At 38.1% G+C, this 27,992-nt stretch overlaps 1 protein-coding gene across 4 annotated transcripts; it reads left to right on the forward strand.

Annotated features, from left to right (window-relative positions):
- On the forward strand, nucleotides 1-27,980 carry LOC117963641 (guanine nucleotide-binding protein G(I)/G(S)/G(T) subunit beta-1). Of its 4 annotated transcripts, none has more exons than XM_059001849.1 (11): nucleotides 1-482; nucleotides 17,914-18,021; nucleotides 19,185-19,223; nucleotides 19,597-19,703; nucleotides 22,087-22,150; nucleotides 22,772-22,934; nucleotides 23,253-23,319; nucleotides 24,169-24,370; nucleotides 24,550-24,766; nucleotides 25,957-26,074; nucleotides 26,177-27,980. In XM_059001849.1, exons 2-10 carry the CDS (start codon nucleotides 17,965-17,967, stop codon nucleotides 26,061-26,063), a joined length of 1,023 nt encoding a protein of 340 aa, XP_058857832.1. In that variant the 5' UTR covers nucleotides 1-482; nucleotides 17,914-17,964; the 3' UTR covers nucleotides 26,064-26,074; nucleotides 26,177-27,980. The 4 variants fall into 4 exon arrangements, with proteins under 4 accessions (XP_058857832.1, XP_058857834.1, XP_058857833.1 ...); XM_059001851.1 differs by lacking the exon at nucleotides 1-482 and adding an exon at nucleotides 15,830-15,988; XM_059001850.1 differs by lacking the exon at nucleotides 1-482 and adding an exon at nucleotides 16,999-17,155.
- Nucleotides 27,981-27,992: the final 12 nt, after the last annotated feature.

Genomic DNA, 27,992 nt, shown 5'->3' on the forward strand with positions numbered 1-27,992 from the left:
GCGTTTGGATTGCAGCGAGCTGCGAGCGCGCTGACGATTCCGCGAGTGCGCGGTGACGCCACCGCAGCGTGGGGTTTCCCGGTGCTCAGTGCAGGGTTACCGCGCCCATCTCTGCTGTTTGATGGCCGGAGGAAGCGACTGATGTGCCTGAGAGAGCCGAGAAAGAGTGGCGAAGAGAGCGAGTGAGAAAGGAAGAAAGGCTAGAGAAGCGGGGTCTGGGCTGAACGAAACCGAACTGAACAAAGCTGCATTCGGCGTTGTTTTGAAGAGCAAACCAACATATATATTTTTGTCTTTGCTGCGGTGAACCCTGCCCTTCTCTGCGCCACTGTGCCGGTGTTTTTTCCCTTGGCGTATCTAGAGCTCGGTTCGGGGAGCGTTGTCTGTCTGTCGTGTCGGTCGGAGCGGAGTGGAGAGGAGAGTCCGATATAGCTGTTCCCAGTCAATGCGATATAAACAACGGGCACCCTGACTGAGAACAGGTAAGGAAAATAACACCGAAGAAAACAGAAAAAAAATTCAAAGAATGCATATATAGAGATATAATGTGGTTGTTGGAGAAAGGGTTAATTTGGGGTTGGTTGGTCGGGTCGTTGTGGTGTGTGCTGCGACGAGATTTCATTAAAAAAAGGTGTTTTAAAACCAATAATCTGTACCACAAAACAGCAGTAATATTTTTTATTGATATACAACGAATTATTCGTTGAGATCTGTGATTTTAAATAACAGACGTGGTAGATGCGTTTATATACGGTAGTAGGTTAGTGATATTGCCGTTTTAAATACATTTCTTGACAATCGTACTGAATTAATACAAAAACGTTAACGGGTTTTAATTAAACCTGTATTACTACTAGATTTTGAAGCATTGTGGTATTAACCCAGAGAGCGGAAAAGAAATGTCTTGATTTGTAATGTGGCTGGTTCGGATTCCTCATTTTATTGTATTTTTAAATTGTTTTATTTAAATGTTCTGATAATCTACTTGATATCAGCAATGTAAGACTCGTTTGTATTTTTATTAATTTGAAAAATGCTTGATGACGGAGATTAATGGGCATATGACAGTCATAGTATCAAAATACTTATTTACTATACTACAGCTCCGTAGAATTGCTTGGGTTACCTGGGTTTGTACTATAAAATCTGTTCAGCTGTGATTTAATTCGAATTTAATTAATTGGCTCTGAAAGTTTAAAATCTAAGGTAGAAAGGGGGAAATGCATTCTAGAAAATCATAAAAATGGAGAAACGACTTTAGACTGAGCGAGGGTCAGTTTCTGCAAAATAGTGAGTGTGCTGATAGTATTAGTAAACCGATGTTAATGCGTAATTAAATACGTTTTAGCTTTGTGTTAGAAAATAACTGAAGTGGCAGTGCTCATACTGTCTGGCCTCTGAATCAAATATGATGAGAGCATTGTGATCAAACAGGAAGAATATGTGTAATCACCCCCATACTAGTACACGTTCGTGTCTAACGATTTAGTTTCACCACAGAAATATTGTGCACCCTAATATTCATGACAGTGGGATGGTGTTTTCACGATTTGCTAGTGTTTGGTGTGGATTTGCAGACTCTGCGTGTCTGAGCGCGTTTTCTGCCACTCATGTAGCCATATTAATTCCAGGAATACTGATTTTAATTAGCTGCCAATAAGAGAATGATTTTGACATTATTTTATACAGCTACGGTCAGAGAGGGGAGGTAACGGAGGGGGGTGTCATCTTGGTTTGACTTCTGAACACTGTTAGCCTACCTTTAGCTGTTTAGTATTGTAACGCTTATAAAATATGGAGAGGAAATACATGCATTTTAAAATGAGGAAGCTGAGAATACTCCAGCTGCATAAACACGAATCAATCTGGGGAGGGGATTTCTGCATGAAGAAAACGCTGTTCGATCTCCACGGGTGTTAATCTGCTTATTTATTTTTGATGCTGTTAATGTTGCATATACATACATTGTTGCAGAGAGCAAGCAGGATGTATATTGATTTTACTACATACATAGAAACGATAGACTGCAAATACCTTTGCTCCTTTTTATTTATTTATTTATAAACCGCAAACAACTTTTGTTTATGTGCATCCAGGGCGAGGTTTGCTGTATTTTAATTCGAGAAATTAGCTATTTTGTTTAGTTTTACAAAGCTGAATGCATCCAGTTAAGTTCTTCTCTGTTTGAATGAATGAGTTTCTCTATTCCGGGCCCAAGCAGCTGCAATGCACAAGATGGCGTTTGCAGCTTTTATCGTTTTCCTCTTTTCAGTGCAAGCCATCAGCAACATCCTCACTTAAGGAACGAGGAGAGAGCTGGGCAGGGGTTTCAAATGAAACGACAGCGTTAATTATTTAAACGGTGTGTTTTTGCATTTTTACAGTTAATTTACGACACGCTTGGTTTTCACTGGTTTAAAATCACTGCTTTGAGTTCTATTTTTGCTATTTTTAGTGCAAGGCTTGCTGTATATATCGGGGTGGGTGGAGGGGAGGAACAGTAAGTCAGTTATCAGTAGATCCTTATTTGTTTTAACAAAGATGAGATGTAGAAGTCTTTTAGATGCGAGTGTGGTATTTCATTTTAGGTTTAATTGTAAATGAAAAGGTGGGCTGTGCTTGACCAGGTTGTGGGTAATTTGTGTATGGAGGCCTCACTCAAAAGCCTGTCTTCATTTTAAGATTATTAATTGGTTCACATTTATTTTTGGCCACTGCATCTTATTTTTTATGTTTTTTCAAAGAGGATTTATTCTTCCTTTCCAACCCAAATTCTTTGGTTGATTGCAATATCATATATATATATATATATATATATATATATATATATATATATATATATATATATATATATATATATATATATATAATTTCTTTTTTAAATGTGTTGCATCTTTTTTTCTTTGTAAATAAAAAGGTTAAACACATATTTTCTCAGGGTGGTTGTATGTAACTGGATGGATACAGATCACACTAAAGCACCAAATTCCCCATGTTGTTCTCTGGTCACAGTACACCCTTTTGTTATTTAATTAGGTGGTAAAATATGAGGTATAGTCTCTATGTATTGCTATCTGTATGTTCCAGAGGACTCTGATCTTCAGCTGTATGTTCTCCAGATCTAATTTTTCAAGATATAGGCTCCTTTTTTGGGGGGAGTGGAAAGCAGGCGTATTTTTTAGGAAAACGGGTCACTAACAGCACCATGTTTCTTGGAAAACAAAGATTATCACTGTAGTTTGGACTGTTCTTTCTTTTTACACTATTTATGCAAGAATACTCATTATTCAAAATAGCTGTTCATTCTGGGTGTTACTAATGGTGTTTTTACTGCAATTGTAACTTCTAAAAATTATTTTGCTGCTTGAAAGCATCAGGAGATCAAAGAGGCTGAGTTAAAATGAGGACACTCATACAAGATTCCAGTTAACGAGTAGGCTAATGATTTGAAGCATCACTTTTATTTGGAAATATATTTTCATCTGTCCTACACCCAAAACTTAAGGGACCGTGTTAAAGAATATTGTTGAAGCATTTTATTAACGTTCTTTGCAGTTTATCAAAATGGTCATTAAAAACAACATTTTTAAAACATTCATTCGTTTTCTGCATAGGGCCCCATACCTGAGACCCTACATTCCATTGTTCAGCCTTTGCTGTCAGTCTCTGAATTGGATTAAAGTCTTACTGCTCGTGGATTTCAGATTTGAGGATTACTGGATTGGTCAGTGATAGTACTATTTGAGTAAAACAGCACTATCCTGCTTCAGTCACATGGAATTGTGAATAATAGTGGACTACTAACAAGCCTCGTTATTTATTTGTCTTGAGACAAGAGGTTGGGCAGGTACAGTGGCCTGGTGATGTGTGTGGATAGTACAGGCACGAGTCCAGCATACACAATACTTTTAAAAGAAAGGCAAGTGGGCAAACCAGTTCTTAAAGAACTATTTTTTTTAGATCCGAATTAACATGTTGGGAGAACTGATTTTTGTACGGTTTAGTTGGAATGCAAAGTCTGTTTGTGTTGATGCTGCTCTTAAATACTCCACCAGCAACACCTCCATAGAGGTGTTAGACACGTGCTCCTCAAAGAAATGTGTAATCATTGGGTGTAGTACTATCCATATAATCAAGGGCTTATGGACTTAAGTTGCATAAATAAAACTCTTTCCAGCTCTGTGGATCAATATTGGTGAATATTGATTGGAAAATTGTTTTGTAATGCCATGCTTTTGATAGTCTTCTGGTGACACCCTTAAGCTTGGAAGTAATCAGGGGAGATTTCCTGGTTATTCACATGTTAAGTTTGTTTTTTGCTTGGACTGTTCTCATCATTGGTATTTGAATGTAATATGTCTGTTATACAATAGGGGGGAGGACAAGCTTCCACAGGAACTCGGACAGAACTTGGGTCACTTCATTGACTGGAAAGAATGGTTTATGACTTAAGTGAGGGAGGATCACTTGGGCTACAGACAAAATCCATGGAACCCTAGCATTATTTTTTCGTACGAGTATGCGTAAACATTTTCCTGAAACTCGATCCCTTGTGATTCCTTCAGGGCTGGGTTTTCAGAGAGACGATGAGAGATTTTACACACAGGCTGTGAGGAGTTGACTCGCTGGCTTGCCTGCCCCTGCAATCAGAAAATAACTCTAAGGGTTCCACCTTAGGGCTGTTGACATGTGTTCCTAAATAATTGTGGTGTGGTGCAGATTTTTGATTGTCTAGGGTTGTGGTTTGACTCCACAAAAGCAAAACTGATGACGATAAAAAGCATCTCTGCATTGAGAGCCTGAAACTATAGTTTCCGTTTTCTTCAATAGCCACTAAAATCTTTGTTCTGAGGGGTGGATGCCAGCAGGAATTCAGGATATTGTAAGAGATAGTAGATGTTCATCCACACTCGTGCTAAACTAGTTGAACTAATAGTATTTCCTTTCTAGTGTTGTCCTGTCTGCAAAGCACTGTATTTCCATTAGAGACAAAGCGCACGCCTCTGTGGTAAATCTGTTAGATCCCAAAGTATCTGAATAAGTAATATGGTCACAACGTGGCTATGTGCTAAATTAGCGGACCACTTAAACAAACAAACTAAAAACAACAAACTGGATGCCTGCATGCCTTGCTATTTTTGAAGAGCTGGAGTGACCCACCCACCTGGTCTGAATGCTTTTGTCCTGTTTTGCACTGCACTTTGAGACACCTGTAGTTTATTTCAGACCCTGTGTTAGGTGTGTATTGTTGTTACAGCTGACTTCGATTAAGTTTGCTAGTCAGTGACCCTCTATTCTGGCTGTCTAGGTCATCTGAAATATATCATGTGTCCTCTTTCTCAGACTTTAGGTACTGTAGGAGTAAAAACTGGCTCCAAAAACTCCTCAGATTGGTACTGATCCAATACATTTTGGATTTCGTCATTACATTGTTCTTTGTTTTACTGGCGAATCGCAATTTTAGTGTCTTGAATTTTGAACTGAAGGACTAGAAGACCTCAAATTTGATCTGTTTGCTTGCATTGTTGGATCTTTACACAACTGAATGTTGCAGTGTGTAATCAAAATTACAAATTTATCACCTTGAATTTCTGCGTTAAAGTTCTTAGTCTAATGGACTGCTGCCTTGGGAGTATTGTACTTGTTTGGCGCTCTGTATTGGATAGATATTCACAAGTTTCTTGTCCTGGTTTAATCCAAGTTAAATCTGGAAGCAGACTGAAGATGAAAAGAATAACATGAATTTAGTTTGTTGGTGTGTATTGGGAAGCACCGCAATACTGTCAAAACTTAATAGTAAGCTGTTTGTTTTTCAAATGCTTTACTGTAAAAGAACGATGCTGCCTTTGTGTCCTGTTTTGAATAATAAGCAAAGTAATTGGAAAGTAGAGTATATTTAACTGTTTCTCTGAGGGGCAACAGTACACTAAACATGCAGAGCTGTGGCATGCTAACTGGATGTCTTGTTTTGCATGTGAAACCTCAGACCTCTGGTTTGAATAGTGTTTACTCTGAGCCTTTTCCCATGCATCCCTATGGCTTGTACTATCTGTCTGAAAATGATTTTGTGACCCATACTGTGTTCTCAGGACAAAGTAATCTTTGCTTTGACACTGTTTTAAATTGTCCAAATGTATTAATTTTAGTGTTTAGTGCCTTTTCCCTTCAACCAGACTTTGTTTTTCGAATGCCCCTTCACCCCCTTCAATTGCAGTTACTGTACTTAGAAATGACATTTACATATAGAAGTAGTGTTGTAGTTGAGCAGCATTTCTGCCGGTTTTGCTACTTGGTTGCTTCAGGCAGGTTTAGTCACTTTCCAAGGTGGTTCACAGTACGATGAGGGTTACGCTGTAACATCTGAAGATTTGTTAAAGCATGTCCTGCTGAACAAACTTATTTGTGATAAGCAGGTGACAAATATGCAAGTTCCTACAAAAAAACCTTGATAGTTATCCTGCGGCAAGTTGTTTCATCATGATATTCCAGTGGAAAATAAGTATGATTTTACAGCTGAGAACTGGCACACATGGGAGATCCTGTGAAGGGACTTCTTTCAGGGCAATTCATAGCTGGTATCCATGCATACAGTTGCTAGCAAATTGCCTTGCATCCATGATTACCTGCAGCAGCACCACCCTTGTGAATTTTAAAAGCACAGTCTGTTTCCGCTCCCCTTTTAGCTGTAAAGTTTTACCATTTATCGGTGAACATAGTAAGCTTAAAATACAAAAATTTAGACGCAGCAGTCTATGCATAACCAGTGGGGTGACTAGTCTGCTTTGCTGGAAGGAGGGACCAAGGATACATTATGCAAGGTTTTACATGCAAGTAATGTATGAAAATGATAGCAGGGCTTTTTGTTTTGTCAAAAGCTGGGACATTTTCCTTAGTCTTGTATATATTTGGTCTTCAATCCCTATTGGGTCAGTCTTCAGTTCTCTTTTCAATTCTGAGATTATTTAGCAATTTATACAAAGGATTGATGGGAATAAATTGTTAACTGAGTCTACGTTTAACCTGGAATTCATTCATGGTGTGTGATGTTGGTACTAGTTCATGGTATCTGAGCATTGCTGTTTAGTTTTTTGTCGTCCTTATTTTTTACAAAGAGTCTTGATGTAATTGCTGTGTTTCAGCCCTGTGCTCCCCCTCCAGGTCTTACTGTCATGCAGAGGAGAATGGGAGCTGGTTTATAAATATAATCCATACAGTTCTTCTATTGTACTCCAACATTATCTTAATGTTATGCTGGTGGCTGGACAATGTGCAAAAACCCCAACCCCCAGACCCTGATGTTTACCATTGAAGAAGGTTAGTGACTTTAGCCTTAAAGGGGGAGAAAAAAATGTATTTCTGGCATTTCCCAGATCTGATCTGTGGCGTTGCAACTTTCTACCACTGGCTGTCTAAATACAGCCTTTATAAGATGTTTGTTACCGTTTTCGTGAAGTAGGATTCGTTGTCTGTTATCCATGTGGACAGGTGGTTGTCATTTCAGTTTTAGTATGACTTTTAGGCTTGTATCAAGGTGAATACTACCACAATCCCACATACAAACACACTAATCCAAAGACTGGACATCTGTAATGCAGCCCCGATACCTATGGTCACTCGGTTAATAATTTATTGCCTTCATTAGCTGAAACATTTGTTAACTTGAAGTGTTTCTGGTGAAATTAATTAAACTTCGTCTATTTGTCTGAAGCCTGGTATCAGTTTCTTTATTATGGGTGGTGCTTGACGCCTGTAACGTCAAGGAAACCACTTCTAAAATATTCTAATTTAGTTTTCCACTTTAAACCGAAGACATCAAATTCACAGACTGCTTCGATAAATGGCACTATAAACTCATAGGTCTTAACACCTATACTAGAGATGTCGTAATGAAATTGGGCTCACCTCTGTAAAAGCCTGGCTTGCAGAAGCTTGGTATAGGCCTAAGTCTTTCAACTTATTTGCTTTAGGTAAGAAGAGGTGAAGGGGAGTGACTCTTACACGTCTCTTGGTGTCTCGTCGTTGGGTTTCCATAGTTATGTGTCAACTTTAAGATGAAGTGTAGCTGCAACACTAGACAGCAATGTGTTAACAGAGTGTAGTGCTTAACTGTCATGGTTATGGTCTGAATCCCAGTCAGGGCTGGCATTTGAAGCAAGGAGTTTGCTTTGAACAGGAAAGGTTAGTGTTTTCTTTCCTGTTCCTGAGATACTGTAACTTAATATTTCCATACTAGATTTCTGGAAGAGAACTGCTGCTAACTTTTGAATTGAAGAGCAAAAAAAAAAAAAAGCTTAATTTTCAGAAACATTCTGTTCCCAATTGGTGTTTTATGTCGACCTAATTGCATATAAATATTAAGTTATTGACCCAGACTAGACAGGTATGCATAGTTTTATTTGTTGTCTTGTTTCAGCGTCACGGCCCTATAAAAACTAATCTCTCTCGCTGTTCCATACCATATGCCACCCCGTGGAGGTTTAGTAGAAAATACACCTAATTGAGCTGCAAAAAGGCTTTGTATGCTGATCCAGTTTATATTCAATTTTGTTAAGATCATGGATTTTACTGGATTCTTGTGTCATCCACACTCCGTAGCCACCTGCCAGCGGGTGAGGTCACAAGCTTATATGGGCCTAGTTTATAAAAGACTACAGCAAATAAAAATACAGAGCAAAAACATGCTGATTTAAAGGGAAAAGGCTAGACTGTGGGGTAATGATCTTCACAAAAAATATCCCTTGTGACTGATTATTATTATTATTATTATTATTATAATTATTATTATAGGTCCACCTTCAATTGGGTTATCTTCAATTTTCTTCTCCATCATTGTTCTTGTACTCTGACAACTGGAAGGCTTCCTTGAGTGTGCTCAGCTGGCCTGTTTTGACCACACCCATAGTGAGATCACTCCTATTCACTGCCCTGCACAGAGAGAATACACTGAGCTTTTACTGCATGTGAAGAGTCAACCAGACTTTATTAGACTGGGATCAAAGAAGCCACCTCTGAAAGAGTTCACTTTACTGGAAGTCAATAGTTGGATTGTGTGTGTGTGTGTGTGTGTGTGGGTTTTTTTTTTTTTAAACCGTACAGAAAGAAAATAAAATCTGAAGTTGGATGCCTAAATCGGCTTCTCAGTTTGATGTAATGAATATTTGTTATACTGTGCAAAGGAGATTTATGGAGGATCTAATGGTGAGTGCTGATTGCACTGTGAACACTATTGTCCAAAGCCCTTCCAAAAGAAAAAATTAAAAAGCTACATATTGTAAGACTTTTGGAAAAGATATAGTAGATGGAACATAACTGCTGAACACCGATTTATATTTGTTGGATGCAATCTCTGCTGTGATCTGTTTGCAACATGTAAACTTTGCCCTTGTTTCCTGGTTACCATTGCCTTTGAGGTACCTTGTATCTTGGTTACAGGAGAATAGTATTGTGGGATACCGCTGGACAAGTGACTGTTCAGTTAAACAACAAGAACACTTTTCAGAGGGGACCAGTTTGATGCATTGATTTCAGAAATATAGAATCAAAGATTTGCTAAATAAGTGACCTATGAATTTATAATCTAAAATGCAATTTGTGTGTTCCGTTAACCTCATGTGTTTCATCACAGGTCCTCCATATCTCAATATTTTCTCCTGATTTAGATAACTATGTAATTAACAGTAAAAGCAATCTCTCTTTCGTGCAACAAGCTTTTGAAAGACTCCTATGCCTCTTCAGTCAGTGATTGCGGCTTGTTATTTAAATGCCAATATAAATGGTCATTCTTGTATCCGTTAATGCTTTATTTCCATTCTTTCTTTCCACCACAATATTAGATTTTATTTAAAATATTTTATGATTTTTATATAATTTTTCCTTTTCTTCCATCTCGGAAATGGGAGCCGCACCTGTTTTAATGCAGCTTTTCCTTTGGGATCAGGAAAAGCTATTGTCATCCTCCAGACATTACATTTCTCCACACCCCACCCCCAACCAGCCTTCAGGCAGGAAGTACAGAATCCAGCCTCAGCCGCAAAGCTCCATTAGCTCCACTATTTGAGGCAATTTCCTCAGTGTAATGCTAATGTATCAGTGGAGTTTGTTACTGCAGGTAGCTTGTTAGGCATTGCTGGTGTATGAATGTGCATGTTTGGGTGGAAATGCAAGACACAACAGTACAGTGAGTGAGCTCACAATCATTTCAGCTTACTATTTTTTACCCAACCTCATTTAAGCTACTGGATATAAAATGTAAATTTATTTATTGTTTTCTCTGGTAATAGATGTGTGAGACTTGTGTCTTCTGCTGCTACTAAACTAAACTTATTAAATACACAAATAATTTAGCTTACTTATGGAAAGCCCTGCCTTGAGCACAGTACCTTGGGTCTATATTTCTCAGCATAGAATGCAGTGCTTTGCATTTGTTACTGTCTTTGGCTTTCTTGTTCTCTACGTGTTTATGACTGGCAATATTATCTTAATGGTATTGACCTGTACATGATCAAATTACAGCAACGTTTGCAGAATAGTACCCTACCATCCCCCTATAGATAATCAGAAAATGTTTTAGCTCTGTCTTTTGTTGAAAAAGACAAACTGCAAAATTCTATTCCCAAAATGCCTAATTCCATGATCGCTGAAAATCAGTAGCCCTACAGTAGGTTCAGCTGCTGCTTTTAGCTGCCTGCAATCCTAAGGCGTGGCTTTTCTTTTTCTCCTTGTATTCTAAGAACCTACTTCCCCCAACTTATGACTTCAAGGTAATGTTGCATTTTACCCCCTGAAAATACATTCTACACTCTGTGTTAAAATTAGAGGGTAAGTTACTCCCAGACCCAAAACCTTATCTGGAACACTGATTTGTATTACGAGGTTTCAAATCCAGGGGTTTTGACATGCACAAGGATCTTGACAAAAATGCAGCAAATCATATCATTAATGTCTATTTCATAATATCCTGTGTTTTTAATCTTGCACATTTGCTGGTGTTGCATAATAACTGTTTTGTTACTGTATTAATGGTTCTTGGTTTGACAGTGCCAAGACCTTTTTTAATTTTTTTTCTTTAAACAAAGTAGCTTCACTTTGTATTGTGTTGGTTGCAGTTATTGAATGTCTTGATAGAAGGTGTGAGGCTTGGCTTGCAGTCTATTTGATTTGACTTCTTTCACATCTCACTTTCAAGCTCCTGCAAATAAAGATTTAGTAATACCTGTTAATGAATATAGGTAAGCACTTTATTTTTTTTTGGTATGGTGGTAAAAAAATAACCACCTTGATTTCCCTATGGCATAGGCCTACAACAATTAGCCTGCCCTTAAACAAGCTGGTACATGTGAATGTCTCCCCATCTGTCAGCCTCCTTGGTCCCTGTTTCCATTAAAATGATTGTTTGATTTTTATTGTTATGATTGACTTGGATCCCTGGCACCAAAGCCGTGAACACTGTAGCTTGTCCTATAGAGAAAGAGTATCGGCTTTTTCACAGCTTGCCAGGTGGAGTGCTCTGATGCAGACATTGGCTGGTTAACGGGACACCGCTGAATGGGCATCAGAGTGACCCATATATGTTTGCACTGAGTGAAATTAATCCTGTATTAACAATAGTGAAGAATCTAGGGCGTGCAAAGAGGAATAAAAGGAAGTGTCCCTTTCTTTTATATGCCTGTCTTGAGTTCGGTTTAGAGGTAAGCAGGTGTTTTGTGTTATGATTAATTTGTCATTTTTCCTCCCAAGGCAAGGAGTTAAGTGTTGTTGTTGTTGGTAGAAAACCCCCCTGAGATTTCCCCCCTTTGCAGCATATCTGCATGGAAGCGATTATAATGGCTTGCTTTACATAAACATTAAGAAAAGCACTCTCTGAGAACTGCCAAGAGGAGACTGACTTTAATCATCAATGCATCTAAACCGTTCAGATATTTGATGTATAGGTATAGTAATTTGGAGTAATGGAGAGCTCTTCTAGATGTTAAACTTGCCAATAGAACATACAGTATTCTTAAACTGATAGGATACATTGTTAGGCACTTGTACAAAAATATATCCGTTAGACCAGAAAACCACCAATAAGGTTTCAGGTTAAAAAAATTCAATACAAATCCTACCTGGTAGCGCTGCTCATTTCAGTGGAATGCTTGACACTTCAAGCTTCTGGATTCCTGCTTAAAGTACGTCAGTAACACAATTCATGTGATTACAGCAGCCATGCTTGTTTGCATTTTATTGTCAATATGCGTTGCAGAACAAAATGAAGGAAATTGCTTGGAGCCAAACCCTGCCTTCCAACTGTTCCTCTGCCTTGTTCTTATTCACATAGCTCGTTTCCTTAGGCTGCCTCGAATGAAACGCTGTTTGTTCATGGAGGTTTTGCAGTGTGTGGTTGTTAACGGTGGTTGTCAAGCTAAGACCACCTTAACGCATTTGGCAAATGCCATAGTGTAACCGCACAGGCAATGTTATATGACTTGGCAAACTTTACAATAGCCAAATCGACTGTGTGGAATATTCTCCCAGAATAAACTACAGTATACAATACAATGCCACAACAGAAATGCTACATAAGTGAATCAATGGCAGATTTCCAAGAAAGGCACCTGTGCGGGACACAGTTTATAACCTAGTGATAAGTAATAATAACTTTGGCATTGTCTCCAAACCAGCCGTGGTTTAGAATACAGCAGTGTAATCTTTTAAAATGATTTGCAGACAGTAGAAAAGACTTTGTGTACACAGATTGACACACTGTGTATACAGTAGGGCATTTCTTCACTCATCAACCCTAGAGACTGGTAGCACCAGCCACACATGCTTTTGTGTAAGGTCGGTGTTAACCCAGCACACTGATGCGAGATATCCTGAAGTACTGAAGGCTTTTGCTGAGAAAGCTTTATTAGTAAGAGACACCAGTAATCTGGGTTGCAGGAAAAATTGTCTCAATGTTTATCCAGGTAGTTTGATACTTTAGTGTCTGGAGGGTCACCTAGATTTTGTGCTGGAATAATAATTTTTTTAGTTAAACAGTTTGTGCAATACAGCTACTGTATATACCAGGAACTGCACAATTCTTTAATACAGTTTTTAAGAGGGCACAAACCTATGTATTTTGTGTGTGTGTAATATATATATATTAATGGAAGTAGAAAAAAAAGCTTTGTAATACAGATTACCTTGCTGAAAGGTGGTGCACTGTTAACAGTGCATTTTAGTGTCGGTACTACGGTTAACTTGAGATGGAATGGGGTGAACAGAATTCAGTCAACAGAAGGGGGGTGAAATAACATATCGTAGGGAGATTCACTGGAAGGTGGATTCTGAGCACTGCGCTGTAACAAGCCACACCCAGGTCTTTGCCACAGCTTCCTGTTTGTAGTTTGTGGGCTGATACTGCGGCGTGGTGCTTATATATAGAGAGGAGACTAGGAATAGCAACACGCTAGTGAGTGGAGGAACACTGCTGCGTTAAAAACAATACATCTCTAATGTGTTAACTCTAATGGTACTGGAATGCCAGTGGATCTGACTCTCTTAACTGATCAGATTTTCATGTAAAGCATCTATTTAAATACAATAAGCAACACAGTGTTTTGTTTTTTGTCCGATTTAGACGAGAGAGCGAAAGGTTGAGGTTCCACCACATGGAAGACCCGGGTGGCAGGTATATAAAACGGATGCAGCGCTGACAAAAGCTCTAGGCACCTTTTGACTAAACTGGGGATCAGGGACATCTTGTGGTCAACCTAGATCCTATTGTCAGTTATTACACTGTAATTATGTGTGTGTGTCTATATATATATATATATATATATATATATATATATATATATATATATATATATATTAGACACACACACACACTAGATGTACTGTACATCTCTTTGAACATTTTAGAAAGCAGTTAAAGCAGCTTTTATTGTAGATGGCGGGCAGCTGGGAGGGAGGAAGGGGACCATTTAATTATTAATTCCTCTCTAGAATCAGGGGTTTCATGTTTTATAAATGGCACAGTATGGGAGAAGGCAGAGTTTCTTCAATGCTTAGCTGTTTTTTTTTTTTTTTTTTTTTTTTGCAGAAATTCGCTTTAGATATGAGAAACTGGGTAAAATTACACACAGGGCTACTTTATGTCATTCATTTTAAATCCAGGAAATGCTCATGATGGTCATTATGGAGGCTACACTATCCTCGTTACTTCTTGTATAACACATTCTTCTGAAATACGTTGAGTGAAAGTATTAGGAATATTCTACTTGAACATTTTATATCGTGGTACGTGTGATAATAATGTGTACTACAGCCAGACCTGGCTTGATCTGACCCTGCATGCTGGATATTTGTCAAAAACGCTACCAGATGTAATTCAGAAAGACAAAACAGCACCATCAGATTTGTATCTGTTTACTTCATGGTAATATTGGACTAGGCTTTCGCCAAGATAATGCTTGTTGGAACAGAATAATGGTAAACCAGAAATGGTGAAAACAATACGTCTTTATTGGTTGTATAGTCCATGTTTGAATCGATACAAAATTCTATTCATTTTGAACCCAATTGAACCTTTTTAATTGGTAGTTAATTAGCTATCCGCCTCCTTCTCTCCAGTGGCTTTAACTAGTTCAGTCTCATTAGTTTAATCTTGTGCTGTCCCCTGACACCGCGAGATCTCGGATCTTCATCACTTTAGTAAAAAAAAAAAAAAAGTACAAATCTCCCTGTCCTCTTTCGACACATTTTCAAGGTGCCAGGAAATGTATTGTTTAAAACTGGAGGAAGTTTAAAATAAAAAAAAAAACAACAAAACACACACACACACACACACACACACAAATCATCTTGGATAGAATTGGATCTTCCAGTATTTCTCTTTAGTTCCGCACAACCCATGTTGAAATAATTCGGTGTTTTGCATTGCACTAAAACAAAGCTGTTCCTCAATTGTGAACGCACATAAAAATGTGTTAGATGATACAGGGTAGCCAGAAGTTTAAGAATTTCCCTTATGACTTTACAGTAAAAGCCTCATACTTTTGACAGTTTGCATACTGCACAGCACTCTGGGAGACTAAAGGTAACTAATAGGAAGGGAAGAAAAAAATCAGCTTGCTTGCTTTATTTTTTTAAAGGCTGTTGTGGGAAGATTTGTAGGGTCCGTCCCAACACTAAGGTTGTGAAATGGCTATCATTAAGAAGGGCATTGTGACACATGATGCTACATATTATGTAAGCTGGTGCAATCGTTTATTTTATAAACTAGAACACTGAAATATCATGTAAAACTTGACCATAGAATAGGGAGGTCTCCATGTGCATATCAGCATGGTTTACTGAACTGCATCCATTTCATGCATTTGGTGTAACTTCCTTTCTTGCACTGTATCAGTAGAGCTTTACTGTGTGGGTTTTTAAATCCATGTTAAACACTCTGTATTAAATTTCAGAGCAAGTCTATTTACAAATGGGTTGTGTTTTAAGGCACTGTCTCCCAGTTTTAAAGCAATAGGTTTCTTTGGTATTTAAATTCAGTATTTGGGCATTATTATGCCAAAAACAATTCCCCCATGAAGAAATATTTGAGGATTGTGTAGTAAGCATGACCGAACAGCTGTGAATATCTTTCGATGTTGGCATCAAAGGCTTGACTTTGAGAAAGTGCAACAAGGTTCTAGCTAAATTCTAAAGTTTGTATTAATTACCAGCGTACTGTATCAGTGCACTTAGGGATGAGATTAAAGCAATATCCAGGTCATTCAGTTTACAAGGTCCTGATAAATGGTCCTGACAGCATAGCACACCTCTGTTTAATGCAAGGTGAGAGAGAGGGAATTACCTACATACTGTGGCATATATTTTTTTATCAACAAGATTAGGAGGTCTAGGCTCATTGCACAGATATAGACCCAGTTAGCTGTAGAACAGGCAGATTGTGTGCAGGAGAACCTGGTCATTCAGGTTCCCAGCCAAGGAGAGCAACTGTTTCAAAAGGCACTGTAAGGTAAGGGACCTGAATAGATTTATTTTCTTCTGTTGGGTTTTGAAAAGGGCTCCAGGAGCTGCCTTGGTGTTTTTATATGTCCTGCTTTGACATTTTAGACCTCCAGTTGGCTATTCGTTCTTTTGCCACAATCTTTCTTCCTCCTGCTTCATGTATCCCAGGCCTGTTTTGCTTGTAGTTGATAGTGATGGTATAAACTAAAACATAGATTCTGTGCCTCGTCTTGTTTGAGTTCTGATCAGCTTGTAGATTCCACCATCACCAGTGAATAATAGTGAAACAAAATTTGGCTTCAGTGTTGGGTCTGAAGACTGGCACAAGACTGCAGGCTCCTATTAGCAAGTGCTGTTAAAGAGGTGCTTGTTCTTGTGGCTTTGGATTATAAGGAAAGGGGATGGGGTGGTGGTACTTCTCCCTGTTTTACACTGGGTGTGTTTTCCTAGTTGAGTGGGCTGTTGTGCCACAGTGCATCACCCTGGCTTCTGTACTTTTAAGTGCTCCTCAGTATGAAGTCTGTATGAAGAAGATGTGTGTTTTTATCCCGATACATGACCTAAGGCTAGTCAGCTCTGTGTCTACACAATTTGTAGCAAATGCAGCTGTTCTAAACATGCAATTTGTGCATATGGAAAACCACCCTCCTGGCTTGTATTTTTGCTGCAGATTATGTGGTTTACTAATATTTGAAAGGTAATATAGTTACAATTATTCAGCTAGTGTAGTTCACTGATGACCCCAGTTGAAACAATTCTGTGCTTGATTTAAGTTCTACCTTGTATAGACAAAGATAGATAGATCAAAGTTTTACAGTAACAGAGTATTTCCCTATCTCCATATTTGAGGCTTTTTTGGTTTTGTTTTGTTTTTCTTTATCATAGAAGGTTTCACTGGAGTGTGTGAGAGTGTTGGGGCTGAGACCGTGTTGGAGGATTGGGGTCAGAAGGATCATTTCTTTGCTTTAGGCTTATCAGCAGGTTTTGTCTTAACTGGATTTAGCTGAGGAGCTGACCTCAACGCTGTCCCAGGGATTATGGATGACATTGGGACAGGATGCAGAAAGAGAGGACTGGCCACTAGCAAACTAGCACTAGACACTTGAATTTTGGAGCATACTAGACTTGGAGGCAGCAAGCAGATTCTGCTTATAACATAGTTGAGAGGAATAAGGTACTGTAAATGTTTTGTTTTTGACTTGGATGATGGTTTTCAAACTACTTTTGCCAACTTGTGACAGATAGAAGTAATGTATTTGTGTAGAAAAAAATGGTAAGATTTGCTATTTTTTACTACAGTAGGTCTTAGGGTTTGTTTCTTTTTAATGCATAATGTAATTAATTTGTATTATAAATTGACTGCGTAGTTGTGATGTTTGAAGTGACTTATTTTTATGTGTTTGTAAATTGTGGTGATCCAAAACGAGCAGATCCTATTGTGGGGATTCAGCACTGCAGTAATGTAGCAAACTCTTCTTTCATTCATGAGCAAATGCAGCTGAGTGCCGTGAAAGCTATGAAACCATTTGTGAAGTTGAGACCTATTAGAAAAATGTAAAGAGGTCTCAACTTGGAGCAGCTGACCATTACATTTTTGTGTATACCAAGACAGCACTTTAAACCCTTCATTGTTTTATATTGTTAATTTAGCAACGTTCATTTTATTGTAAACTCTGGTAAATCTGTACTTTTCCTACAAGACCGTTTTAAATGGTCTGTCCAATAACTTTTTTTATGAACATTAACAATCCCACCAAATTTGGATTTGTGTCTGTTTCCGATAGGGTTATGCACTTCTATGGAACTTCATGAAGAAAAAAAAAATTGTCATTGTGTGTAAGGTATATGTGATACCAATAATAATACCAACACCGAAACTGTAGAAATGTGACATTGCAACAATATTTATCAAGACTGGGTCGTCTCTTTCAGATCTGAGTGTCCCGACAGCAGAAGTGACGCGCGCACCTTCAGCACAGCAAAATGAGTGAACTTGACCAGTTACGCCAGGAGTCTGAGCAGCTCAGGAACCAGATCAGAGTATGTATTCACTTGTGTATTGCATCTGCCAATAAAAGGGAGCCAGTACGCTTTCTTAAATGTGGGGGGAAAAAAAGACTTGTTTTTCATTTTCTGCCACGTATTATGGAACACACACACAGGGGTAATCAATAGGGTCACATAAGACTGAATTAAGGCAGTCCTATAGTTTTGCACTGTCAGTTTTGTGGATGTGTATGGAGCCTACTTTTTTTTTTTTTTGTGTATATAGATGATATGCCGGTGCTAATCCAAACATGACCAGATTTATAGGAGTGAAGGAGAGTTCATGTAGATGCGTCCTTTGTCTTTTAGGTTTGTGTTACTGTGAGCAGAATGCTGGATATAGATTTGAAAAGGACTTTTTGGAGAAGGAATCTAAACAAACTTTACAGGAGAGTGATTTAAACCAGATCCTGTTGTGTACTTGAGCCTGGAAATGGCCCAAACAGGATGAGGGACCTGCCCTGTGTTAATAGAACAAAGACCAGGTTTACAGGAGATGATTGTTCAGCGCTCGTATTCAACTTTTCTTTGGTTTTGATCAAATATTTCTCTCCAAAATGTACATTGCTTTTTTTAGATTTTATTATCTCTTGTTTAGAGATCTTGCTAACCTGTTTACTCCAATGTCTCAGGACTTTAATCACTTTTTATGTTCTAGAGATTATTGCATGTAGGTACTTTGCTGGGATGAATGTGCCACATTTAAAACCCGTTTTTCATCTCCATTTTGCATGAAAATTTCAATTCCAAACCTGTGTACGTTCTACTTTTGGCAGTTCTCCCTCCAGCACTTACTCATTTATACAACAGTTTGGCAAGAAAACCTAGCTTGGTACAGTTAGCTTGAAAGGAGAAGTAAACTTCCAATACAGTTTAAGCTCACTGAAGTTCTTTTAATATGTATTGTGCTTCATCGCTGTGAAACAGGATGTGTAAAACGATAGTAAAGTGCATGTATTATAAACAAGCGGTTTCCAGACTGGTGGGCCCGGGCCCAAAGGTGGACTGTGTTTTCACATTCAAGTTTTAGTGCTATAGAGTAGACAACTCTGTCTAATGAACATCAAAGTGGGCCTCAGTTAATGAAGTTTGGCAAATTCTGCAATATTTCAAAAGTTTAAAGCATTCCTGGTCTTATATTCCTCTTTTTCTTCCAGGATGCCAGGAAATCCTGTGCAGATGCCACCTTGACCACGGTAATGACCTCCACTATTTATTTTTGGGAAAGGGAGAGGGGTGTATGTTGGGGCTGTGGGAGACACAGCGATTGGAATCCAGCTCTAAAGATGACGGGGAGAAAAAAGGAATCCTACAAAGCTACTTGAAGCTTATGATTGAAGCATGGTTCGTCTAAAATTTGAAGTGTTTCAGCATCCAGAATTAGAGAGGGGCGAGGGGGTAGCAACAAATATCTTAACCCAAACCCCCACTGAAATACAGAAAGCTTACCTTTTCTGGGTAAAATTGTTGCACTTCGATCACTGCAGTGCATTTATGTTCTAATGAGACCAGATCATTCCAATTGTGTACATGCTATGACTTGTTGGCACTTGCTTTTTGTTTTTTTAGGTCACAGCTAATATTGATCCTGTCGGTAGAATTCAGATGCGCACTAGACGAACACTGAGGGGTCATCTGGCTAAAATTTATGCCATGCATTGGGGCACTGACTCCAGGTGAGTATCAGCTGGTGTAATGTAATACTGAGGAAAGGCATGCTAAAGGGGCGCAAGAGTTTGTGAAAGAATGATACAAACCAGTTTTGTTAACCATATGATGCTGTGTAGTGAACAATGGTGACGGGAAGAGAATTTGACAGATTGGTCCTTCTGGTTAATGTATGGCACTTGTGGTTCACATAGCTGACTGAAGTGAACTCCCTGAAAAACTAATGAACTAGCAATTTACGTGGAGCAGCAAGCCATCAAGGAAATGAAACAGATTTGTCAAGGTGCTCTGCTCAACTTCTGCACTTTCTAAAAGAAAGGGGGGGGGGGGAAAAGCTAGGTTACTGTCTTAAGGGGTGTATTTCATATGATTAAATTGATTTTACATTGTTAGAGGGGAAAACAGAAATGTTAATACTCTAAATTGCATTTTATTTTTACACAAGCTATGTTCTCAGTTATTTTTAGTGTTGTAGCCCATGGAACTAGACAAAGGCTTTTTGCATTTAAGCCACTTTTACAATAAGATCTTAAAGCTTGTAGGTCATGGTTAGGGGTGTGTGTTTTCATTTTACTCTTTTCTGCTGTACTTCACCTGAATTTTCACATTGTTTCAACACAAGATAAGTAAGTGCAAATGTTTACCTGAAATAAAAAACGAGAGTATCCTAGTGTTGCATTAATCAGTAAATTAAATTAAAACGCAGCTGGTTAATCTAATGAAAGAGAGGTAGTTAATTCCTGTATCTCTAATACAGTCTGTCTGTGAACTGAGATAATACTGGACAATCCCTGTTAAGTATCTTACAGTGAATAAAGGATGTGGGGTTGCCACGTTACAGGTGCTGAGGACATATGTTCAAAGGTGTGATTGCATCTGTCTGGGGAATGAGAGAGTTATTTAGCCTTTAACATTATAAGAGGAAAGTCGATCATTATCAAATATGTACATTGATCCTGTGTGTGTGTGTTTCCAAACAGAACAATCAGCATAAAGACCTGTAGAAATATAAAAGCCATGTTACGTACAGTTGGGCTTATTTCATCCAAGAATAGAAGCTTGCTTCGCTGGAGTTACGATCCCTCCCAGGGGCCACACCCAGACAATGTTCAGCCAGTGGCAAACAAATTTTGCTAGCCAATCCTCTGTTCAAATGATATGCAATTTTTACCACACTGTCTCTTGCAAGCTGCATTCAATAAGTGCAAACAGAAGACATCAATTAAAGATTGTTGCAGTGCCAGGATTTGCATTAGTTTATTTCAGGGTCCGGGAAATAAGGCTAATATGTGAGGTGTGCAGTCTATAATCTGACAGGCTGTACAAATATTAGCTTTTGATTTGATATAAAGATATAATTGACTAAGCTTTCAACATTTTTAGGACTGTGCTCTCGTAAAGGGGTAAAAAAAAAAAAAAAATGAATTGGTGGTGCATTCTGTATCAATTTAAATACTGCTCACATTTCCACTTATGGAGTGTGATTGGCGACTTTGGTAATATGGTCATGAATGCAGTGACGTAAAATTCCCTTGACTTTTTTATATAACCAAGGCAATCATTTTATGACTAAAATAGGTTGGTCTTCATTAAAATAACTATTTTTAGTATTAAGGTTAATGGTTTCCCTAGAGGTGTACATTCAACCAACTAAGGTATTTTGCAGAAATGATGGCGTTTTATGAACTGCTGCTTTCTGCCTTTGGCAAGAACTGAACAGATCTAAAACACAAGAAGATTCTGTGCACAGGCTATCAATTTTGGAAGGTGTCCTTTCTGTTCCTTTTACCTAAAGTTTATAACCAATGGTAAATTAGGAAGTATTTTATGCTACCACTACAAACCTGCTTATACTTTCCCTACAATTTTGTAGCCTGTGATGTCTCATTGAAAAAGAAAACATTGTATCCATTCAGAGAAACCATCAACATGTTAGGGTTTGCCGACATTCAAAGTAGTAGTTATTCAAAACATTGAGTTAATCTCTTGAGTTAGACAAGAGCAACATTTCAACAGTCTCTCCAGTAAACAAGTGATTATATTAAACATCTGTTCATTTGTATTCTTTTAAACTAATCGTGCATTAATCACTTGCTCCCCACCTTCATTTAGAAACTTTTTTGTTTATGTACAATGGCGCTGTTGTCCACAAAACCAAAAATATCTTCTCAAATTTGCCTGTACTTGCTCTGGGTTGACTTCATGTCCTTTTCAATTATTATTTAGGGGAAGTTCTTCCAATTTATATGGTTCCCAGTTCTGTACTAGGTTGGGATGTTGCCTGAAAGCTCATTGGATGCCTGTTTAGCACCAGTCCTATTTATTGACCCAGTTATAATTTTGTTTGTGTTCCTGCCATCACCATCAATGTTTTCTCGTCTCTCTCCCCAGACTGCTGGTGAGTGCCTCCCAGGATGGTAAACTCATCATCTGGGACAGCTACACCACAAACAAGGTGAGACCACTGTTAGCATTGCTCACTTTTACAGTGTGGAATAGAAAAACCAAAAAACTATGACCGTCAATCGGGTGCAACAAAATGTAGCCACAGTATTTACAAGATCTAATGTAGCACCATGTATTCTGTAGCACCCTAACAGCTGTACTGTAGCATACAACTTTATATAGAGTGGAAGTGTACTGAAAATATTCTTCCTAAATTCATAACCATATAATGACAGACTGATGTTGGGGGGGGAGGTTCAGCTTATAATTGAGGTAAATTCATCTGAACCAAAACTGATTTAGCTAAGCGTTATGCATCTTCATTGAAGTTTTAATTTGAAATCCACGGCAGTAGTTATCAGAATTTAAAACTGCAAGTGCACCATTATAGAGAATTCAAGACAGAATGCATGGTGCTGTGCAAATTTAGGGCACATCCCAGAGATGGAGGGAGGGACCGGAGATGAATGCATGATTTTATGTGACGTAGAGCTTCCAAAACAATGTGCATTGAGAAGCTTTGCAGTACCAAAAGCTGGCTTCTATCAACAAGGACTGCATAATTTAATTGTACTGGAATCTTAAAACGTTTTGAGCAGTCTTGAGTCACTGGATTTGTATCTGTCCCCAGGTTCACGCCATCCCTCTGCGCTCCTCCTGGGTCATGACCTGTGCATATGCTCCTTCTGGAAACTACGTAGCTTGTGGTGGACTTGATAACGTCTGTTCAATTTACAACCTGAAAACGCGTGAAGGAAATGTCCGTGTGAGCCGTGAGCTGGCTGGACACACAGGTAAGGAGTATTATATTATATTAGTATTATTTCTACTAAAGTGCAAGTTTGCAAGAGCTCAATATTCCCCTTTTTTAAGAACCTTTTAATATCCCAAACCTAGCCAGCATTTAATCACTGCAGTTTTCAGGATATACTCTTTGATGCAGAATCCCACATTCTGCATCATTGCTGATTTTTATTTGAAAAAAAAAAATTAAACCTGTATATGCATACCTGTGTGTTTTGCATTCTAGCTTCTGTATGATCATGAGAAATTAGGACTGATGTGATTTTTTTTTTTTTTTTTTTTTCCTCCTTGGTCTGTTTAATTTGCAGGTTACCTGTCTTGCTGTCGTTTCCTGGATGATAACCAGATTGTAACCAGTTCTGGAGACACCACCTGGTGAGTAAGGGGAACTGCAGTAGAATCCTGAGCGATGTCAAATTCCCCTCTGAGCAGCAGGGCGGAAACCTCCTAGTAATCTTATTCTGATGGCTGAAAATAAAAAAATTATATTGTCTACTGCAGAGATTTATACTGTAATGGAGCAAAATTGTAAATGTTTTTTCTTGAACCAACGCTACATGGGAAACCATAGGCCGTTGCATTACTTTAAATCTGACATTTAAAAGGGAAATGAATACCTTCTGTCTACTCAAACTGTACATAGGTTTTTGTTATATGTGAGAATTAGATGCGTGGGAGAGACTCATCACAAACAAAGCAGACTGTTTTCTGACCTGAGGAAGAGGCAGAAGTTTCCAGTGAAATTCAATGAAGTTTTCTACTGCTTTGTTTCAGTAATCTGTCATTCTTTGTAAAGTACGAGTGCACTATGAATAGAATAGGTTACTGGGAGATGACAATTAAGAGCTGCTATTTTATAAAACGATTTGAATGCAAAAGAATAATTATAATGAACAGGTTTAGAAAATAAGCATGCTGTGGATGCATGTTGTAAGGAATCAAAGTTCCATGTAAGGAATCAGGAACTGAAAGTCCTTGTTGCACATGACCTACCAAAAATCATTTGACACTGTTAGTGTCATATTTAAACTCCAGGGGTTGCCTGAAGGCAAGTTAATGACTATAAAATCACTCATGCAAATCTTTCAAATGACACTTCCACATGACCAAATATTTTCACTTGCTGTATTCTTGTTTAGTTTGTAGCCTAACTGGCTTTGAGAGACTTTCATACCTTTTTTTTATTTTATTTTTTAAATAAAATATGTTCCCTTTTGTTTGTAGTGCTCTGTGGGATATTGAAACTGGCCAGCAGACGACCACATTTGCTGGCCACACTGGGGACGTCATGAGTCTCTCGCTTGCACCTGATACCAGGTGCTTTGTCTCTGGTGCTTGCGATGCCTCCGCCAAGCTTTGGGATGTCAGAGAAGGAATGTGCCGACAAACTTTCACCGGACACGAGTCCGACATCAATGCCATCTGCGTAAGTAAGAGCCACTGTTGGCAATGGCAACGCAGAACACTTGGATTTTTTTTAAACGTTTTATTTATAATTTTTACAGTAAGTGGCAATAGTGATGAAAATATTATGTAAGTAGCCAAATCTAAGATTGCATCATAACTAGGCAAAGTGATATTATTAATATCTTTCTCTATTTCTAGTTCTTTCCTAATGGCAATGCATTCGCAACGGGCTCAGACGACGCCACCTGCAGGCTGTTTGATCTGCGTGCTGACCAGGAGTTGATGGTTTACTCTCACGATAACATCATCTGTGGAATCACTTCTGTAGCATTCTCCAAGAGCGGCCGTCTGCTGCTAGCTGGATATGACGACTTCAACTGCAACGTCTGGGACTCCCTCAAAGCTGACCGTGCAGGTAAGCTTACTGGTGCACCAGAATAGTTCGACACAAATCATCTGAACGCAAAGACCTTTTCCTGTTACACTGGTGCAAGATTACAAAGAAAATAAACAAATAGCTTTATCTATACATTGCTGTGAAATGTAAAAAAAAAAAAAAAAAATATGGAGACCAACAGTGTTGGAGTACAGCAATAGATAGCACATAACTGGTACCTAATGCAGGATGCAATGGCCCAAAAAGAATCCAGAATTGGTTCCTGCAGGTTGCTTAGTGGATGAACGAGTAGTAATGGCAACTATGGTGGATGTGTTTAAAGGATAGTCATGACAGTGAGCATACTGAGGAAAGCGTGCAATAGTCAGTAATATAATGGACATCAAATATTTACATCCATAAAAACCTTTGTAAGGATAGCAAAAAAACTGTCATAAGGACATTGGCAGCCTAATATTTTGTTGTTGCATAAACGTTTTCTAGTACCCCAGTATAGCAGCTTAGTTCAATATTAAACGGAGGATAAACAAAGTCATTCTTCTTGTTCAAGCTGGCTTCTAACAATTCTGTTCTAATTTCGGTGGCATATAAAGAAACCGGGCCACGTTGCTGGAGTGTTGCGTGTGCTTGCACAGTCGTCTGTGTTGGTCCTGTTGGCCTATGAAGTGTTGGGTTAAAGGCATCTTTCTCCTCAGGCGTGGTGGAAGGGGTGAATAAAGAAAATGTTGCAGGTCTGATGGAGCACCATTAAATTAAGAGCACTCTGCTTTCAAAGAACCACAGACTGGGGCTTCTAATTCACTCTGGAACCGCTTCCAGCCGTTTCAGCATCTGGTGCAGGGGAAGGCTTCCGACGGCGGCATTCATTTTTAAATGCACTATTGACTGCGTTTGTGAAGTGAAGGCATTACAGCAGACAACAGAAATGAACACCCTGATTGTTGCACACACCCTGAAACCTGGGCTTGCATCATCTTACAAATACATGCAGACATTTAATTTAAAATAATCTTTAACTGCTTTTATATTTGACATCTGTACAGATGTAGGACTGTTCACCACAACACTTTATGAAGCAGGATGACAAGATGTGAAATGTAATTCTTATTTCTAATTTAAAGGTTAAGATCAAACTTGGGGGTAAATAATCTATATTAGAGCTGCCACTGTGTGTGATTAATCAGTTGCTGTATTTGATCTTTTTATAGGTGTTCTTGCTGGGCACGATAACAGAGTCAGCTGCTTGGGAGTAACTGATGATGGCATGGCTGTTGCAACAGGATCATGGGACAGCTTTCTCAAGATCTGGAACTAAAAAGCCTGAAGGTAGTATTTTGAAACATTTAAAAAAAAAAAAGTTTATTTACCTCTATTGTGGATTTTTTAATTTTTTTTTTGACTCGTTTTAAGTTTTGTTTTCTTTTTCAGATGGCATTCGGACTCCAACGTGGCTGGAAGACCATTCCGACATAAAATTAAAAATCATTGCATATCCAATCCACTCATACTGACTCAAACACCCCCAAAACTACAAAGGGCAAAATGTTACCTTTCCTTCTCTCGTTAAAAAGAAGAGCACAACTATCACCTAACAAAAGAAGAATTCCTGTGGTATTTTAAAGCAAAAAGACAAAAGATTGTGCATTTCTTTTGGGACCATTTTATGTTTCTATTTTGAGAGAAAAAAAAAACACTATCATCCCATACAATGTAACTAGGAAACAAATGTTTGAGCCTAATCATGAAATGATCTAACTCTTGCTAGTTTCATTTTAAATTTTAGATCCGTGAACTTGTTGGCTTGTTTAACAATTATAATGAAAGCTTTGTTTTATCACAGTCTAGGATTTTACAATCCTGTTTGCAGCTGAGTTTAAAATAAAAATAAGTTACCTGTCTCTTTTTTTTTTTTTTTTAAATCCGCTTGAAAACAAACACAAGGGAGTCCAAGCCCAGCATTCAGAGTTGTATATTTAGTCCCAGATTTCTTTTCTGTCTTGTCACAGATCTTTGTTTTGCACAAAGAAACTTTGCGTAATGTAGAATAATGTTGAAAACGTAAACTAACCAAGCACATGCTGTTTGTGGTAATGAATGCTCGTTTTTAAAATAATTTTTCTTCACCTTTTTTCTGTTGTTGGGTAATGTAGAATAACTAAATGAAGATGAACCCCTCAATTTGTTTTGTTTTCTTTTGTGTTGGTTTTCCTTTTGTTTTGGGAGGGGGAGGGGGTTACATTTTTACCCTAGTTTACTCTCCTGGAGTTTCCTGTTTTTAACAGAGGTGCCGGTTCCGTGCTTGGAAATGCAGTTAATACTCATTGTATGAAATGTTGTATAAATCAATGTTTGAAAATAATGATCTTGAACTTTCTAAGTTTAAAAAAAAAAATACTTTTGGTTGTTTGCCATGGGTGGGTTTACTCTTAGAATTGCATGCTGTAGAATTGCTAATAAAAAAAAAGAAAAAAAAGAAAAAAGTGCATATGAAACTAAGTCCTTAGATGTTTTTCTTTAAGACAATAACCTGTTAAAACTGTAACCATTGCCGCTGTATTCATATTTTGGCTACTCTGCATACATCCTTTAAATTTAAAATGGAAAGCTATGCACCAAGGAGAAGCACGGTATATACAAAAAAAAAAAAAACCCTGAAACATACAAGCCTGTTCTTATGATCGACACCTACGGAATGATTCTTAAAGAAATGATGAAAGTCCATCCTGTTTGTAACAGAACTTGGGGAATATAATCCAATTCCTGCTGTAGTGAAAGATTTCCAATACCTAAATGCTAGAATCATTTTGTAATGAACAGGTTTTCTGGCTTTCTTTTAATATAAAAAAATTAAAACAAAACAAAAAAAAAACTTGCAGCGTTTGGATGGCAGAGTTTTCTGTTAGTCCCTTTTCACTGAAACGCTCTTTCCTTAGCAATAGTGGCTTTTTCTTTTTTTCATTCTGTTTTTTTCTCTGCGACATACTGTACAAAAAAATGTGCTGTAATTGTGCGTTAGGCCTGGACTTGGCAAAAAAAAATATATAAAAAATAAAACGTACTCTATCTCTCTCCATGAAATAACTGTAGATCTCTCTGCACCCCACTGTTCCCTTTTCACCTTTTGTATTTAATTTTAAAGTCAGTCAGTGTACTACAGAAAGCTGGATGCAAGATAGATACTATATTAAAATGTACTGTTATTTAAGATGTAATAAAAAGCAGTTTGAGATGATTTTTCTGTGTT

The sequence above is a fragment of the Acipenser ruthenus genome, chromosome 27, assembly GCF_902713425.1.
Source record: "Acipenser ruthenus chromosome 27, fAciRut3.2 maternal haplotype, whole genome shotgun sequence".
NCBI classification, from domain to species: Eukaryota; Metazoa; Chordata; class Actinopteri; order Acipenseriformes; family Acipenseridae; genus Acipenser; species Acipenser ruthenus.

Bases quoted from the DNA above. Each gene is read 5' to 3' on its own strand.
- LOC117963641 (XM_059001849.1), top strand. From the start codon at position 17,965: ATGAGTGAACTTGACCAGTTACGCCAGGAGTCTGAGCAGCTCAGGAAC. The intron at 22,151-22,771 runs GTGAGACCACTG...ATCTGTCCCCAG, and splicing joins ACAGCTACACCACAAACAAG to GTTCACGCCATCCCTCTGCG. The intron at 24,371-24,549 runs GTAAGTAAGAGC...CTCTATTTCTAG, and splicing joins CCGACATCAATGCCATCTGC to TTCTTTCCTAATGGCAATGC.